Raw genomic sequence first — 13064 nt, 5'->3', positions numbered from 1 at the left:
TGGGGCCAGGTGCGGCCTCGGAGAGACCAACTGCCTGCTCGGAGCCCCGGGTTCGAGCCCGCAGCTCGCCAGCTGGGTGACCTTGGCCCGTGAGTTCCGAGGATCCCCGCCTCTAAAGTGAGACCAGCCTCTTGGGATTGGCATGAAAGGCGGCGAACAACGCCTTGGACAGGGCAAAGCCCTACAGAGACCCAGGGACTTTTTAAAACGCTTGTCCATGTGGCTGGAAAGCAAGAGGTGGAGGCCTTGGGAGTGGCCAGAGAGGGAGGACCCATACCAGATGCTCTGGGCCACCAGGTGGGCCCCGGGCCAGCGCCGCCCAGGCTCCTCACTCCCGCCTTTTCTCTTCTTGTTTTGGTTCTGCGGAGGGCTAACAGGAAGGGAACTGGGCCGAGGGGCCAGCAGAGCGGGCAGGCTGGGGTCCCAGGATGCCCGCAGTGCGAGCAGAAGGCGGGCAGGTCGCGGCAGCAGGGCCAAGCCGAGAGGGACAGTGGGTTCCAGGCCTGGCTGCCAACCCCCCCAAGCCCCCTAGAGGCCCCTGAGCCGGGAGCTGGCTCAGCAGCGCCACCTGGTGACAGGAGGGGTGCCGTGGCTGGAAGGTGACCCCGGGCCCCAAAAGAAGTCGCACATCAACCACTGGCCCTCCATTACAGCTGTTTTATTTCCAGTGTATTCCCGACCGGGTGACCCTCCACAGTCTGACAGGAAAGAGGCGGGAGGGAGAAAGTCAGCCAGCGCCTCCACCCATCCCTAAGGTTATCTCTGGCAAGGCAACCTTCTGCCTCGAGGAAGTGCTCAGAGGTCCCTGGAAAAGAGGCAGCCGGGACCTCGGTGCAGGGTGGGCAGGTGACACAGCTGTGGTGCAGAGTCCCGCTGACTGGCCCCAGGCCCTCTCCCAGGCCCAGCAGGCCTTCTCTCCGTGCCAGCCGGGCCAGGATCTAGGCTCAGCGCCCCAGCAGCCGCAGCATCTCCTGGGGATCCAGCAGCTTCTCTCTGGGCTTCCCAGCACCCTTGCCCCGGGACACCTCCTCGGCATCCAGCTTCTCCCAGTCCGAGAAAGACACAGGCCGGACCCCTGAAGCACAGGGAAGATAAGTCACCACCTTCACCTCCTCCTCCTCTTCCTCCACTCCCAGCCCAATACACCTCCTCCCCAACAGTGGAAAGGCCCAGGGCTGCCCACCACACATCCCAAGAGCTCATATGGGGCCCAGACCTCGGCTGCTGAGCAGGGCCTCGATGGCCGCATAGCCAGGCCTGGGACCCAGTGGCAGCAGCCCGGCCTTCAGGTCCTGCAGTAGCATCTGGCCGGTGAGGAAGCTGTCGGTCATGGTAGTGGCAATGACCCCTGTGGGTCCCCGCTTCACCCAGCCGCTACAGTAGAGGCCTGGCAGGGGACAACAGGCTCAGCGAAGGGGAAGTGGCTGGATGCTTCTGGCAAGCCTGGGCCCCCAGCACACATACATATGTGCAGACATACATGTGCACACCCAACTGCACACCCCAAGTCCTCCCGGCAGCCAGGTCACCTGGGCCCACTGTGGCTGCTGGCCCACCACCCTGGATTCTTCTCCACCTATTTTTACCACACCACCCCTCCCACCTCAGTCTCCCTGTCGTCCAGGAGCTCCCTGAGGACAGCGGATGGATGGGTCTTGCCCTGCCACCATTCTCAGCAGGACCTTTGAAACATGAACTGGATGAATGAACGAGTAGGCAGGCATGTGGGTGTCTAATCAGACTGGAGGGTCCCTGAGGACAGGCGCTGTGGTGTATCTCTAAGCCCAGCCCCAACACGGGGGCTTAGCCCAGGGCAGGCCTTGGTCAACTGCACGACTAAGTAAGCAGGCATATGAGGGCACGTGGGCTAGATGGGGCCTCCCCTCCCAGCTGGAGCCAGGAGGAGGGTGGCTGGGCCCCAGGACGCTGTCCAGGGACAGGGCGTGCTCTGAGCAGTTTCTTAGTGCATGTCATTGGCCGAATGAATGAATGAACGGCCCCAGGAGACCCAGCCTCTCCATCCTCCACCACAGTTTGGTGTTTTGCCTTCTTGCATCCTCTCACCTGGCACATCTATAACCCGGCCTTCCATATTGGGGATGACCCCATGTTTGGAGTCAAAGGGCACGCTGGGGTCGATGGGACGGCTCTTATACCCAACGCTGCTCAGTACCAGCCCACAAGGGAGGTCTTCCGAGTCTCCGGTGGGTACTGCGCGGGCGGCCTCACCAACACCCTGTAGAGGAGACTGTGGGCAGCACGAGGCTGCAGTGGGGAGACTTGAGAAGAGGGGTGTCTCTGGGTAGCATGAGACTCACCTCCAGTCTGGTGACTGCCAGGCGAATGCCAGCCACCCGTCGCCCATCTGGTGAGGGCAGCACCTGCTGGGGGCTTCGGAAAAAGCGGAGGCCCCAGGTGCGGGAGGCCGACGCCTGGCGGGCAGCCTCCTCGGCCCCTGGCCTCTCCGTGGCCGTTCGAAGCAGCAGCTCTGTTAGCCGCTTCCTCGGCCGGGGGACCTCTGTCAGCAATGAGAACATCTCAGGTCTGTCCTGCGTCACCGCCCTCCCCCCAGCCCTCTCTGGCCTAGACCATCCCCTCCCTAGGGAGCCAGGGGTCAGGTCAGGGCCCCTCACCCTTGATTCTGTCCTGAAGGCCCAAGAAATCCGTCGGATCCAAAATGGGCCGGGTTCCTGGTAACTGAATCATCTCCCGGAGCTCCTTGGGGGTGGGAGGGGAGGGGAGGAGTTCAGGCCCAGAGCACTGTCCACTCCTGAGCCCACCCCAGAGCCCAGCCCAGAGGGGAGCCCCCCACCACCTACCACAGGAGCATGAGGCCCCGGGGCCCTGCCTGGCTCCCCTTCTCCCACCTCAGGCGGCAGCCACTCTGGGGGGCTCAGTCCTGCCACACCCCCCAAGGGCAGGACATCTCTTTGGGACCCTGATCCCCCTCTGGCCCCAGCACCTTAATGGTGAAGGCCACTTGCAGGGGTCCACGTCGGCCCACTATCCACACCGTCTTCACGCGACTCTGCCTCAGTACCCCCAGGGCAGCCTCTGTGATGTCTGTTTTCTGGCACAAAAGGAGGGCTTGCAGTCATCTGGACAGTGACCGCGCAAGGGGACTTTCCATTCGGTGGTTTTCCTATCCTCCGTGGGGGAGGGGGGAGGTCTGCAGCCGGAATTGCACCGCCGCGCCTCCTGGTGGCCGGATGGAGCACTGCCTCCAGCTCCGCCAAGGGCTCCAACTACTAGCCGCAAACCAGGCTCCTGGTCTTTCTTCAACAAGTGTTTCCTCAGTGTTTAGCAAGAGCCCGGCTCTAGGCAAGGGGCCCCGGGGGTGGGGTGTCAAAGGTAAGCAAAAGAGACATGGTGCCGGCCCTCACAGAGCTTCTGATCTGGTGGAAAGAGTGATAACTGGTCAAATATTCACAAATAAGTACAAAATTGTGGTGGTGACAAGCTTTGAAAGAAGCAGCCAACTGAGAAGAAGGTATTACAGGGAAATGGACCCATTAAGGTGATACTGGAGGCTTCCTGGAGGAAGGGACATCTGAGCCAAGAATTAAAAGATGAACACAGGTCACCTGGCAGGGTGGAATGATGTGTACACACTGAAGGGTTTTGTTTTGTTTTTTTAAATAAAGGCCCATGTAGCTGGAGTGTAGAAGCAAAGCTCACGGGCTGCCTTTCAGAAGGCCACTGCCTGGAGTGTTAGGGAAACAGAGGCACTGAGCTCAGCATGAAGGGGAGGCCTGAATCTTGTAGGCAGCAGCACCCTCTCCTCCGTATGACCCCCTCTCCGCCACTCCCCCAGCCCCTGACCTGCCCACTCACCTCCAGGTACTCAGGTGGGGTGAGCAGGATCCGGGCCACATCCAGAGCCACATTCCCTTGCCCCAGGATCACGGCAGTGTCGCAGCTCAGGTCTGGTGCCAGCTGGCAGGGAGAGGTCTGGGTAGGGCTCCCCTAGTCTTGGCCCCAGTCAGGCTAATCTCAGCTCAGCCCCAGACACCAGCCGAGGCCCCAGGCTTCCCCACACCCAGAAAGCCCTCCCCACCTGAGCCTCAGCTGATGCCCCTTCTCTCCTACCCAGCCCTACCTTCTCCCAGAGGCCTTCCCTGGCTGACCTCCCCTCTCAGGCAGCCAGAGAGCTCACATCTCATCTCACTGGGAGCCTTGCAGTTTGGGACAGTGGCTCCCTCATTGCCCGGCTGTGGCATCCAAGAGCTGCCCCTTGCCCTGGCGGAGGGGTGGGGAGGAAGAAGTAGCAGGAGTGCTCCTCAAACTCACCTCACGGTTCTCAGGAAGCCCGTTGTACCAGCCCACAAAGGCCCGGGCCGAGAACACACCGGGCAGCTCCTCACCGGGAATTTCCAGGGCCCGATGGTCCTCTGCCCCATAGCTCTGAGGAAAGACCCAGAGTGTCTGGCGTCAGCTAAGGGGCCAGGCCCACCCTGGCAGGCCTCCTCCCAGTTCCTCCTCCCCAGCTGCCACCCCCCACCCTGCCCAGGGCCCTGCCCAGCAGTTTGGGCCTCTCCCCTACTGCCTTCCATCCCTCAGCAGGCTGCTGCCCTGCCCCAAGCCCCTTCCTCCCCCGCAGACACTCACCAGCACCACAGCATGGTAGGCTGCCTGCAGCTCCGGCACGGCCACGTCCCTGCCTACCACCACGTTGCCACGGAAGGCACATCGGCCCGAGCGAGCCGTCTGGGTGAAGGTGTTGATGACATTCTGCAAGGCCCCAGAGGGGAAGGGTTAGGGCCCAGGCACTCCAGGGACCCTGCCTGTGTCACCCCTGCCTCACAATGTCCCCGGGAAGGGAACCTGCGTGGCATCCACACAGAGGGCCTGGGATCACTCCATGTAGACGGGAGCCTCCCTCCCCTCCTTACCTTGACCCAAGTCTCCAAACCCCTCCTCCTCTGGCCCAGAGAGACCCACCTTCACCTCGGGGTGGTCAGGCGCCACGCCAAAGCGCACCAGGCCGAAAGGCACAAGCTGCTTCTCATAGATGTCCACATGGGCCCGGGGGTGGTGCTGGGGAGAGAGTGGTAGCTGGTGGGGCCGAGGGAGAGGCGGGGCCCTATGGGTCCTCCCCTCCCTGATGGGGCAGCAGAGCCCAGCTCAGTGCGCTGAGGACACAGGGAGAGAGGCTCCCGACTCCCCATCTGCCAGGAGAGCCAGACAGGAGGAGCGGGGCAGCACAGCAGCCCAGGCCGATGAGGCCAGACCTCAGGACTGCCGGCCCATCGAGACGGCCAGGACTCTGGCCAACCAAGGGAGAGGCAGCTCTCCCGCCACTGGAGCTGTACCAGGAGCTTCTTCATCTACTTGGGCCAGGCACAACACACAGCCCTGCCCTCGAACCCTTCAATATTTCTAGAAACGCTCCGCCAGTCTGATGAGCTGGGGACTTCCCTTTGAAATTCACACCGCCTTAGCTCCAGTCTCCAAAACCATCCTGTTGGCAAAAGGAGCACAGGCCATGGGGCTGGGAGCACAGCTGAGGCTTTCAGGGGTCAGAGGGAGATGGAAGTGGCTCACTCTCAGTCTTAGAAAAAACAAGCTCACTGATCCAGTGGTTCCGTATTGCCTGCCCACAGGGGCCATGGGGAAGGCAAAGGGTGGCGGTGGGGCAGACAAGTCTGGTCTGGCTCTGCCACCATTCAGCTTGGCCTGGGCCTCAGACTCTTCCTCTGTAAACTGGGACAGAAAACAGCCCCCTCTCGTGTTGTTGGGAAGCATCCAGAAGGTCAGGGCAGTGAGAGATGTGGGGCCACAGGTCCAGCAGCTGGGGCTCGTATGGATGACACTGCCCTGCCTGCACCCCATCCTAGGCTCTTGCTGTGACCCAGTGGGACTCAGGCCCAGTGGGACTCAGGCCCAGTGGGACTCAGGCCAAATGAGCTCCTGCCCTCCAGCTGCCCTCACCCTTACAAAGGCTCATGCTCACCTCCTTACCTTTGTCCAAATCCCTTCTTGCTCTCCACTCCACTGCCTGCACCCAGGTCTAGCCCCTCTCCATCTGCCCATCCGTGCCACCCATAGGTAGCACCCAAATCAACTCCCTCACGCCCCACTGATGCTGCATGCACGCTGCAGGGACCAAGCCCAGCCCCTCCGCTGCCAGGCTCTGTGCCACAGGGAATGTTTCTGAACTTCTCCTTAAAGAGCGAGGCCTGGAGCACTGAGCCCAGCACCTGACCTACCACTGAGTGCTCAGTCAAAAAGCTGCCCTTTCCTATTACTGTTGCACGTCACCGGCCTTGCCTGCAAAACTTCCCCGGCTGCTCATCACCCAGGGACAGAGTTCAAACTGCTTAGCCTAGTGGTCTGTGCCATACACAGCCCGGCTTTTCACCTTTATTGTCCTTTCCTGCCATGGATCCTTCCCCTCTGGTCATGCTGTCCCATCCAAGGCCACCGCTGGGATCCTAGGCCTGTGGGGGTGTTTACTGGCTATCTCTCATGGCCAACCTTGTCTTCAAGCAACCTTCCCTTCCCTAATTCAGCTCCCCTCTCCCTCTGGCAGTTCTTTCTCAGGGTTCTGCTCCCCTCTAAGGAAAACATTCTCTGTGGTGCTTCCAATGTGGGACCTCTCCCATCCCCCTGACACACATTCCCTGGGGAAGTCGCATCCACTCCCTCTTACAGCCTCAGGTTCCTGCAGAGCTACTCTCTCCCCTGCCAGGACTGCCCCCTCCAAACCTGACAGCCCTGGACGACACTGCAGACCCTCAAACCCATCTAGATGGAAGTCAACTCCTCCCTCCCCCTAAACTATTTCCTCCTGCTCCTGTGTTCCCTCCTAACCCATTCACCGGGGCCCATCCCCAACTCCACTCAATGCTGCCCAGTAACCCACCCTCCCCTCCTCCTCCCCACTCCCCACTGCTCTCCTGGCCTGCAGCCCTGCCTCCCCACTCCACTGTCTGCTCTACAGGTCAAAATGGGGGTGCTTGCCTAGAACCTTTCAGTGAAGCCAACTACCCAGAGCAGTGGGCTTCAGAATCCCCTGGGGTGTTTGTTTAAAATGGTTGATTCCTAGGATCCAGCCATGGAACCAGCAGTTTGATTAGGTCTGAACTAGGCACGGAAACGTGCCTGTTGATAGGTACCCCCAAGGACTGTGATGGAAGGAAGGGAGGGGAGTAGAAAGAACCATGAGAAACTGCCTGCCTCCAAGGCTGGCTTTGGAGGCTCCCTGGACCTGGGCTCACCTGCCTCCTCCCTAGCTCTCCACCCTTAGCCACAAGCCTTTCTTCCCCAACTCACTTGTCCCCAAAGGGGCATTTTCTCCCCTGCGGACCTGCATCCATGCAACTGTCTGTGCTGGGGACTCTCTGGCCTGCCACCCACCCCTTGTCCAGCTGGCAGCTCCTCCACGTGGACACCTCTTCCTCCAGGCTGGGTTGGGCACAGCTCTCTGTGCACTAGGCCCTCCACACCCTCCACCCCCAGTTTCTGCGCTTACACTATTAGAGCCTCAGGAACTGTAAAACCCTCTTCCCCTCCACTCCATAAACCACGCCCTCCACATTAGGCTGTCATGTCTTGAGCATAGGGGCCATGTCTGTCCTCCTCACACCCACGTTCCTAGTGTTGAGCCTACGCCTAGAACATGTCAGGGTCCAATAAATCACTGCTGAATGGATGGCCCAGCATGGAACTCAAGAGCAGCTCTGACCCATAAATACAGAGAACGGACTGGTGGGTGCCAGAGAGGAGAGGGTGGGAGGTTGTGCAAAATGGGTGAAGGGGAGTGGGAGGCACAGGTTTCAGTTACAGAATGAATAAGTCACAGGGATGAACAGTACAGCATATGGAATACAGTCGATGGCACTGCAAAAGCAGTATATGGTGACAGAGGGTAGCTACACCTGTGCTGAGTGTATCCCCACAACACACAGGCCTGTGGAGAATCACTGCTGAATACTTGAAACTAATGTAACATTGTGTATCAACTATACTTCAATTAAAATAAAAAATCTTACATTTTATTTATTTAAGTAATCTCTACATCCAAGGTGGGGCTGGAACTCAAGACCCTAAGAACAAGAGTCACACAGTCTTCTGACTGAGCCAGCCAGGCACCCCAAAATAAATTTTTTTAATTAAAAAAAAAAAAAAAAAAAGAGCAGCTCTGCCATCAGATTGCCTGCACTCAGATCCTAGCATCTTCCCTGTCCAGGTGGTACCCTGGGCAATGTCGCTCAGCCTTAGTGTCCTTACCTATGAAGTAAGAGTTATACACCTGCCTCAAAGGTTGTTGAGGGGAAAAGACACACTGTCCAGCACCTGGCTCAGCTCAGTGCCACCGCCCCACATGTACTGCACATTATCCTGGCTCAGAAGCACAGCCAGTAGCTTGGAACTCCCCGTGGGCAAGGACTGGCTTGAAACTGGCTCCTGTGTCCATCCCCCAGCACCTCTCACTAGGAAAGCGTGTGCTGGCTGAGTGTAGGCCAGAGCCGTTGCTCACACTGGAGAAGCCTGCCTGGAAGGCCCACTCCCCAAATTTTAGGGTCAGCCAGCAAGTGCACCTTATACAAAGCCCTCCAGGATCCCCCCAGGCCCCGTGAGAGCCCTGGTCTCTGTCCCAGGGCCCAGGGCTCTTCTACCACAAGGCAGTTGGTCCCTGCATGATCCTCACACGTGCCAGATCCTCTCCAGAGCCCATGACCTCCTTCAGTGAAGCTCAAATGCACCTTCTCCAGGAAAGACTTTTTGACTGACTGCACCTAACTCAGCTCCTGCTGGTCACACCTCAGTAATTAGCTCTTTCACCTGTGTTGCTTGGAAGGCATGTTATAGGTCACTTTTCAGCAGGGTGTCCAACCCATGCTGGTCTCCACAAGACCACCTAGTCTTAACATAGAAAGCACCATGCCCTATGCAAAATAGGACTATGGATCACCCTACCTTTTCAGTTTCTGCATATGTGTGTGTATAATTAACATATTCACCCTTTCTCCTATCTCTGCACAGACAGAAGACAGTCAGCCTAAGTCCCCCACTCCTCCTCCCCCACCACCCGAGGTTCTCCCTCCCTCTTTCCTCCTCCCTCCCACCCAGATCTGCCCAAGTCTCAAGGATAACCAGCAGCCTTGGAGCCCTGCCCACCAAAGGCCAACACTGTAAGCCTTGAGGCTCTGGCCTTGGGGTGGGAGGGAAGGGGGGTGGAGGGCAGGCTGAAAGAACAACATAGCATGGGGAGGGCTGGTTTCAGGGACAGAAAACCCTGAGAAGAGGGAGTAGCCTTCAGATATAGGACATTGAGCACAAAGAGAGAGAAGAAGGGAAGATGAGAGGCAGGATAAAGTCACCCTGCACGTTTGCATAAACTCCCTGAAGGCCCTGGCCAAGGTGGCAGAGCAGACCATCTGCCATTGACCACTTCTCCCTGGAGTGGGGAGCCCCGGATGTAGATGACAAAGTATACAGGGAGTATCCAGTCTACATGTACTGGGAGCCCTGTCCCCATCAGGGATCCAGGGGTGCTTTTAAAACCCAGAGAGGGGAAAAAAAAAAAAAAAAAACAGAGAGGGGATCCCTGGGTGGTGTAGCAGTTTAGCGCCTGCCTTTGGCCCAGGGCGTGATCCTGGAGACCCAGGATCGAATCCCATGTCGGGCTCCTGGTGCATGGAGCCTGCTTCTCTCTCTGCCTATGTCTCTGCCTCTCTCTCTCTCTGTGACTATCGTAAATAAATAAAAATTTAAAAAAAAAATTTTTTAAAGTTTAAAAAATAAAAATAAAAATAAAACCCAGAGAGGGTCGAGCTTGCCCTCGGGATTCGAGCAGGTGAATCATGGGAGAGAGAACCAGAAAAATGTGGCTTACCTTTAGCAGGTGTTGGGCGGTATAGAAGCCAGCGGGTCCACTGCCCACTACACAGATCTGGGGGGGCTGCTCCTGCGTGGAGAACTGCTGCCGGAAGCCTGATGGGGGGCAGGGGGGGAAGGGATGGAAGGTCAGATCAGCACTTCCCAAGCCAATATCAGCACCAGACAGAAGCTAGAACTTCCCAAGCTTCACCTCCAATTGCACCCTCCTCCTCTTTTTCCTCAAAGCTTTGTCGTTTGCAGGGTCCTTTACTTCGTCTGAACCCCCAAAGGCTGTGTCTCAGTCCAGAGCCCCGCATCTCACCCATGAATTTACTCTCAATACCCCCATCATCCCTGAAGCTGCCCTGCACAGTACAGCATCTTGCTTTACAGGGGTCCTTACCCACCCAGTTAGAATACCACATCCTTCCAGCGACTCCAAGTCCTCCCCACCCGGCGCTGTGGGTGTCCTCTGATCACCCACAGGGCCGGCTGCACCTCTTCGCCTCACTCTCCCTCCGCGGAACACCGTATTGTCCCTATGGAGCCCGGTGCTTCCTACAGACCCCTGTTTCACCTCGGACCTTCAATAACCCCCATGCACCCCGCCTCACACCTGTGCACCTCACGGTGTCCCCTTCTCACCTCTGTTGACTCACATTTGACCGCACAGGCCCCCCCGTGCCCCCGTGCCCCACGCCAATCTCGTCGGCGTGAGTGCACCGCTCGGGTCTCGCCCTGGTCCCCTCTCGCCCCTCTCCAGCCCTGCCCCAGCTCCGCTCGGATCCCCGCACTTGGCGCTCGCAGGCCTCCCGCGCCCTACAGGTAGGTAAGTGCCCCCCTTGCTCCTACTCGGGGTGCTCCCGGCGGGAGGCGGCCGGGCCCGACGCCACGCCGACCAGGGCCACCAGCGCCAGCAACGCGGAGCCATGGCTGGGAAGAGCGACCAGCCGGAGGACAGGATCCCGGAGACGCCCCGCGCTGAGCGCGGGGAGAGCCCAGCTCCGCGCGGGCTCCGGCCCCGCCCCCTACCCGGCCCCGCCCCCACGGGGCCCCGCCCCCCCCGGGGCCCCGCCCCCTACGCGGCCACGCCCCCTACGCGGCCACGCCCCCAACTCCCGCCTTCCGCGCTCTGGGGACGCGCCGCGTGGAGGCCACGCCCCCATCCCCGAGAGAATCCCGCCCCCCAAGAGAAGCCCGCCCGCGGATCCACCCCCTTATCGCTGACGGCCCGCCCCCAGGACTTCGGAGCCGTCACGACTTAATAAATGTCTCCCCAACCCAATCATCGGGAGGTCGGAGTTGAAGGAGAACGAATCTCTATCGCTGTTGCAATCCCGCCCGAAGGAGGCAGCCAATGAAGAAGGAGCTTACTTTTCCTAGCCCCTCCCCCTCGGAGACTCCCGTCGCTCTCTGATGACGCAGAGCCGGCCCCCTTTGAAGGCGTACCCGCCGCGCCCCTAGCGTGACCACCACGGAGTCCGGAAGTCCGGGAAGAAAGGGCTCCTGCGGGGACTTTGGTCGCACCTGCGGGTGTGACCCCGGCCGGATGCTGTCCGGTTCAGGTAGGGGGAGGCTGCTGAAGCCCTGGCCTCGGTGCAGGAGTTCAGGGGCACAACCTCAGTAATTAAGGTAAATAATATGTTAATACATTTTAAGAGGACGAAACTGATGCAAAAAAAAAATCCACGGTGACCAAATATATATAAATATATTTTTTTATTTAAAAAAATTTTTTTAAGATTTTATTTATTTATTCACGACAGACACAGAGAGGCAGAGACCCAGGCAGAGGGAGAAGCAGGCTCCATGCAGGGAGCCCGACGTGGGACTCGATCCCGGGTCTCCAGGATCACGCCCTGGGCTGAAGGCGGAGCTAAACCGCTGAGCCACTGGGGCTGCCCAAATATATATATTTTAAAGATTTTATCTATTTATTTATTCGTGAGAAACCCAGAAAGAGAGGCAGAGACATAGGCAGAAGGAGAAGCAGGTTCCCTATGGGGAGCCCTATGCGGGGCTTGATCCTGGGACCCCCGGATCACCACCTGAGCCAAAAGCAGATCCACTTGAGCCACCCAGGGGCCCCCAAAATTATATATTTAAAAGACGGGATCCGTGATCAACTCTGACCCAATAACCTAAGGCCAGCTTCAGCTTCCTTTTCCCCCATGGTCCCTCCCGCCAGGCACTTCCTTGGGGAGGCCTTCCCTGACCTGTCCTCTCCCACACTGGGTTAAGGCCCCTGCTTGTCCCCTGGACGCTCTACTTTATCGCATCGTCGCTTATTACACTGCCTTACCTTTTTTTTTTTTTTTAAGATTTTATTTATTTATTTATTTATGAGAGACACACAGAGAGAGGCAGAGACACAGGCAGAGGGAGAAGCAGGCTCCATGCAGGGAGCCAGACGTGGGACTCATCCTGGGTCTCTAGGATCAGGCCCTGAACTGAAGGTGGCGCTTAACCGCTGAGCCACCCCGGCTGCCCCTGCCTTACCATTTTTTAATTGCCTTTTTATTGAACCCTAACAGAAAAGTGCACAAATCATACATATACTGTTTGATGAATTACCACAAGATGTTGGACACGTGCCTGTTTGTCACACACACACACACACACACACACGGCTGAGAAGGAAACACTGTTCCTGGTTTTTACCAAGTCCTTGTATTTTGTGCCTGTCCCTCTAGACCAGGGAGGGGCTTGTACGCCAAATCCTAACCCCACCACCCATTTTCGTGCTAGTGCAAGCTAATGGTTTTTCCATCCTTAAATGGTTAAACAATTGAGAAGAATAATATTTTGTGGCCTATGAAAATGACATGAAGTTAAAAAAAGTAAGTTTTATTAGAACACAGCGATGCTCATTTCTTTACATATTTTCGGAGGCTGTTTTCACACTTGCCTTGAGTAGTGGTGACTGACACCATATGGTCCACCAAGCCCAAAATACAAATTATCTCGGGACACCTGGGTGACTCCATAGGTTAAGCGTCTGACTCTTGATTTCAGCTCAAGTCATGATCTCAGGGTCGGGGGGATTGGGCCCCGTGTAGGGCTCTGTGCTGGGTGTGGAGCCTGCTTGAGATTCTTTCCCTTTCCTTCTGCCCCTCCCTTCCCCTTCCCTCTCAAAAAAATGTTTGCCATAAGTTCTGAAAATGTTAGCTATCGTCATCACCATCATCAATATTATCACCTCCCATATACCTCTGTAAATTAGATCTTAGGTCTCTGTA

General features: G+C 57.7%; 1 protein-coding gene and 1 long non-coding RNA gene across 3 annotated transcripts; one reads left to right on the top strand and one right to left on the bottom strand.

The window, feature by feature from the left end:
* Positions 1 to 643: 643 nt before the first annotated feature.
* Positions 644 to 10866, bottom strand: FDXR (ferredoxin reductase). Of its 2 annotated transcripts, none has more exons than XM_025999707.2 (12): positions 10678 to 10866; positions 9842 to 9939; positions 4942 to 5037; positions 4609 to 4731; positions 4291 to 4404; positions 3835 to 3936; positions 2963 to 3070; positions 2634 to 2718; positions 2319 to 2518; positions 2065 to 2236; positions 1217 to 1387; positions 644 to 1075 (listed from the first exon to the last, which is right to left on the bottom strand). In XM_025999707.2, exons 1-12 carry the CDS (start codon positions 10754 to 10756, stop codon positions 945 to 947), a joined length of 1479 nt encoding a protein of 492 aa, XP_025855492.2. In that variant the 5' UTR covers positions 10757 to 10866; the 3' UTR covers positions 644 to 944. The 2 variants fall into 2 exon arrangements, with proteins under 2 accessions (XP_025855492.2, XP_025855489.2); XM_025999704.2 differs by having other exon boundaries at positions 2065 to 2248; positions 10678 to 10863.
* Positions 10867 to 11336: 470 nt separating this feature from the next.
* LOC140597683 (uncharacterized) lies at positions 11337 to 11749 on the top strand. Its single transcript, XR_011999526.1, has 2 exons — positions 11337 to 11457; positions 11592 to 11749. It is a non-coding gene; the product is annotated as an uncharacterized lncRNA (long non-coding RNA).
* The last annotated feature ends 1315 nt before the right edge of the window (positions 11750 to 13064 follow it).

Source organism: Vulpes vulpes, chromosome 2 (assembly GCF_048418805.1).
Source record: "Vulpes vulpes isolate BD-2025 chromosome 2, VulVul3, whole genome shotgun sequence".
NCBI classification, from domain to species: Eukaryota; Metazoa; Chordata; class Mammalia; order Carnivora; family Canidae; genus Vulpes; species Vulpes vulpes.
The sequence above is the reverse complement of the archived record's forward strand: the minus strand, read 5'-3'. Positions and strand labels throughout refer to the sequence as shown.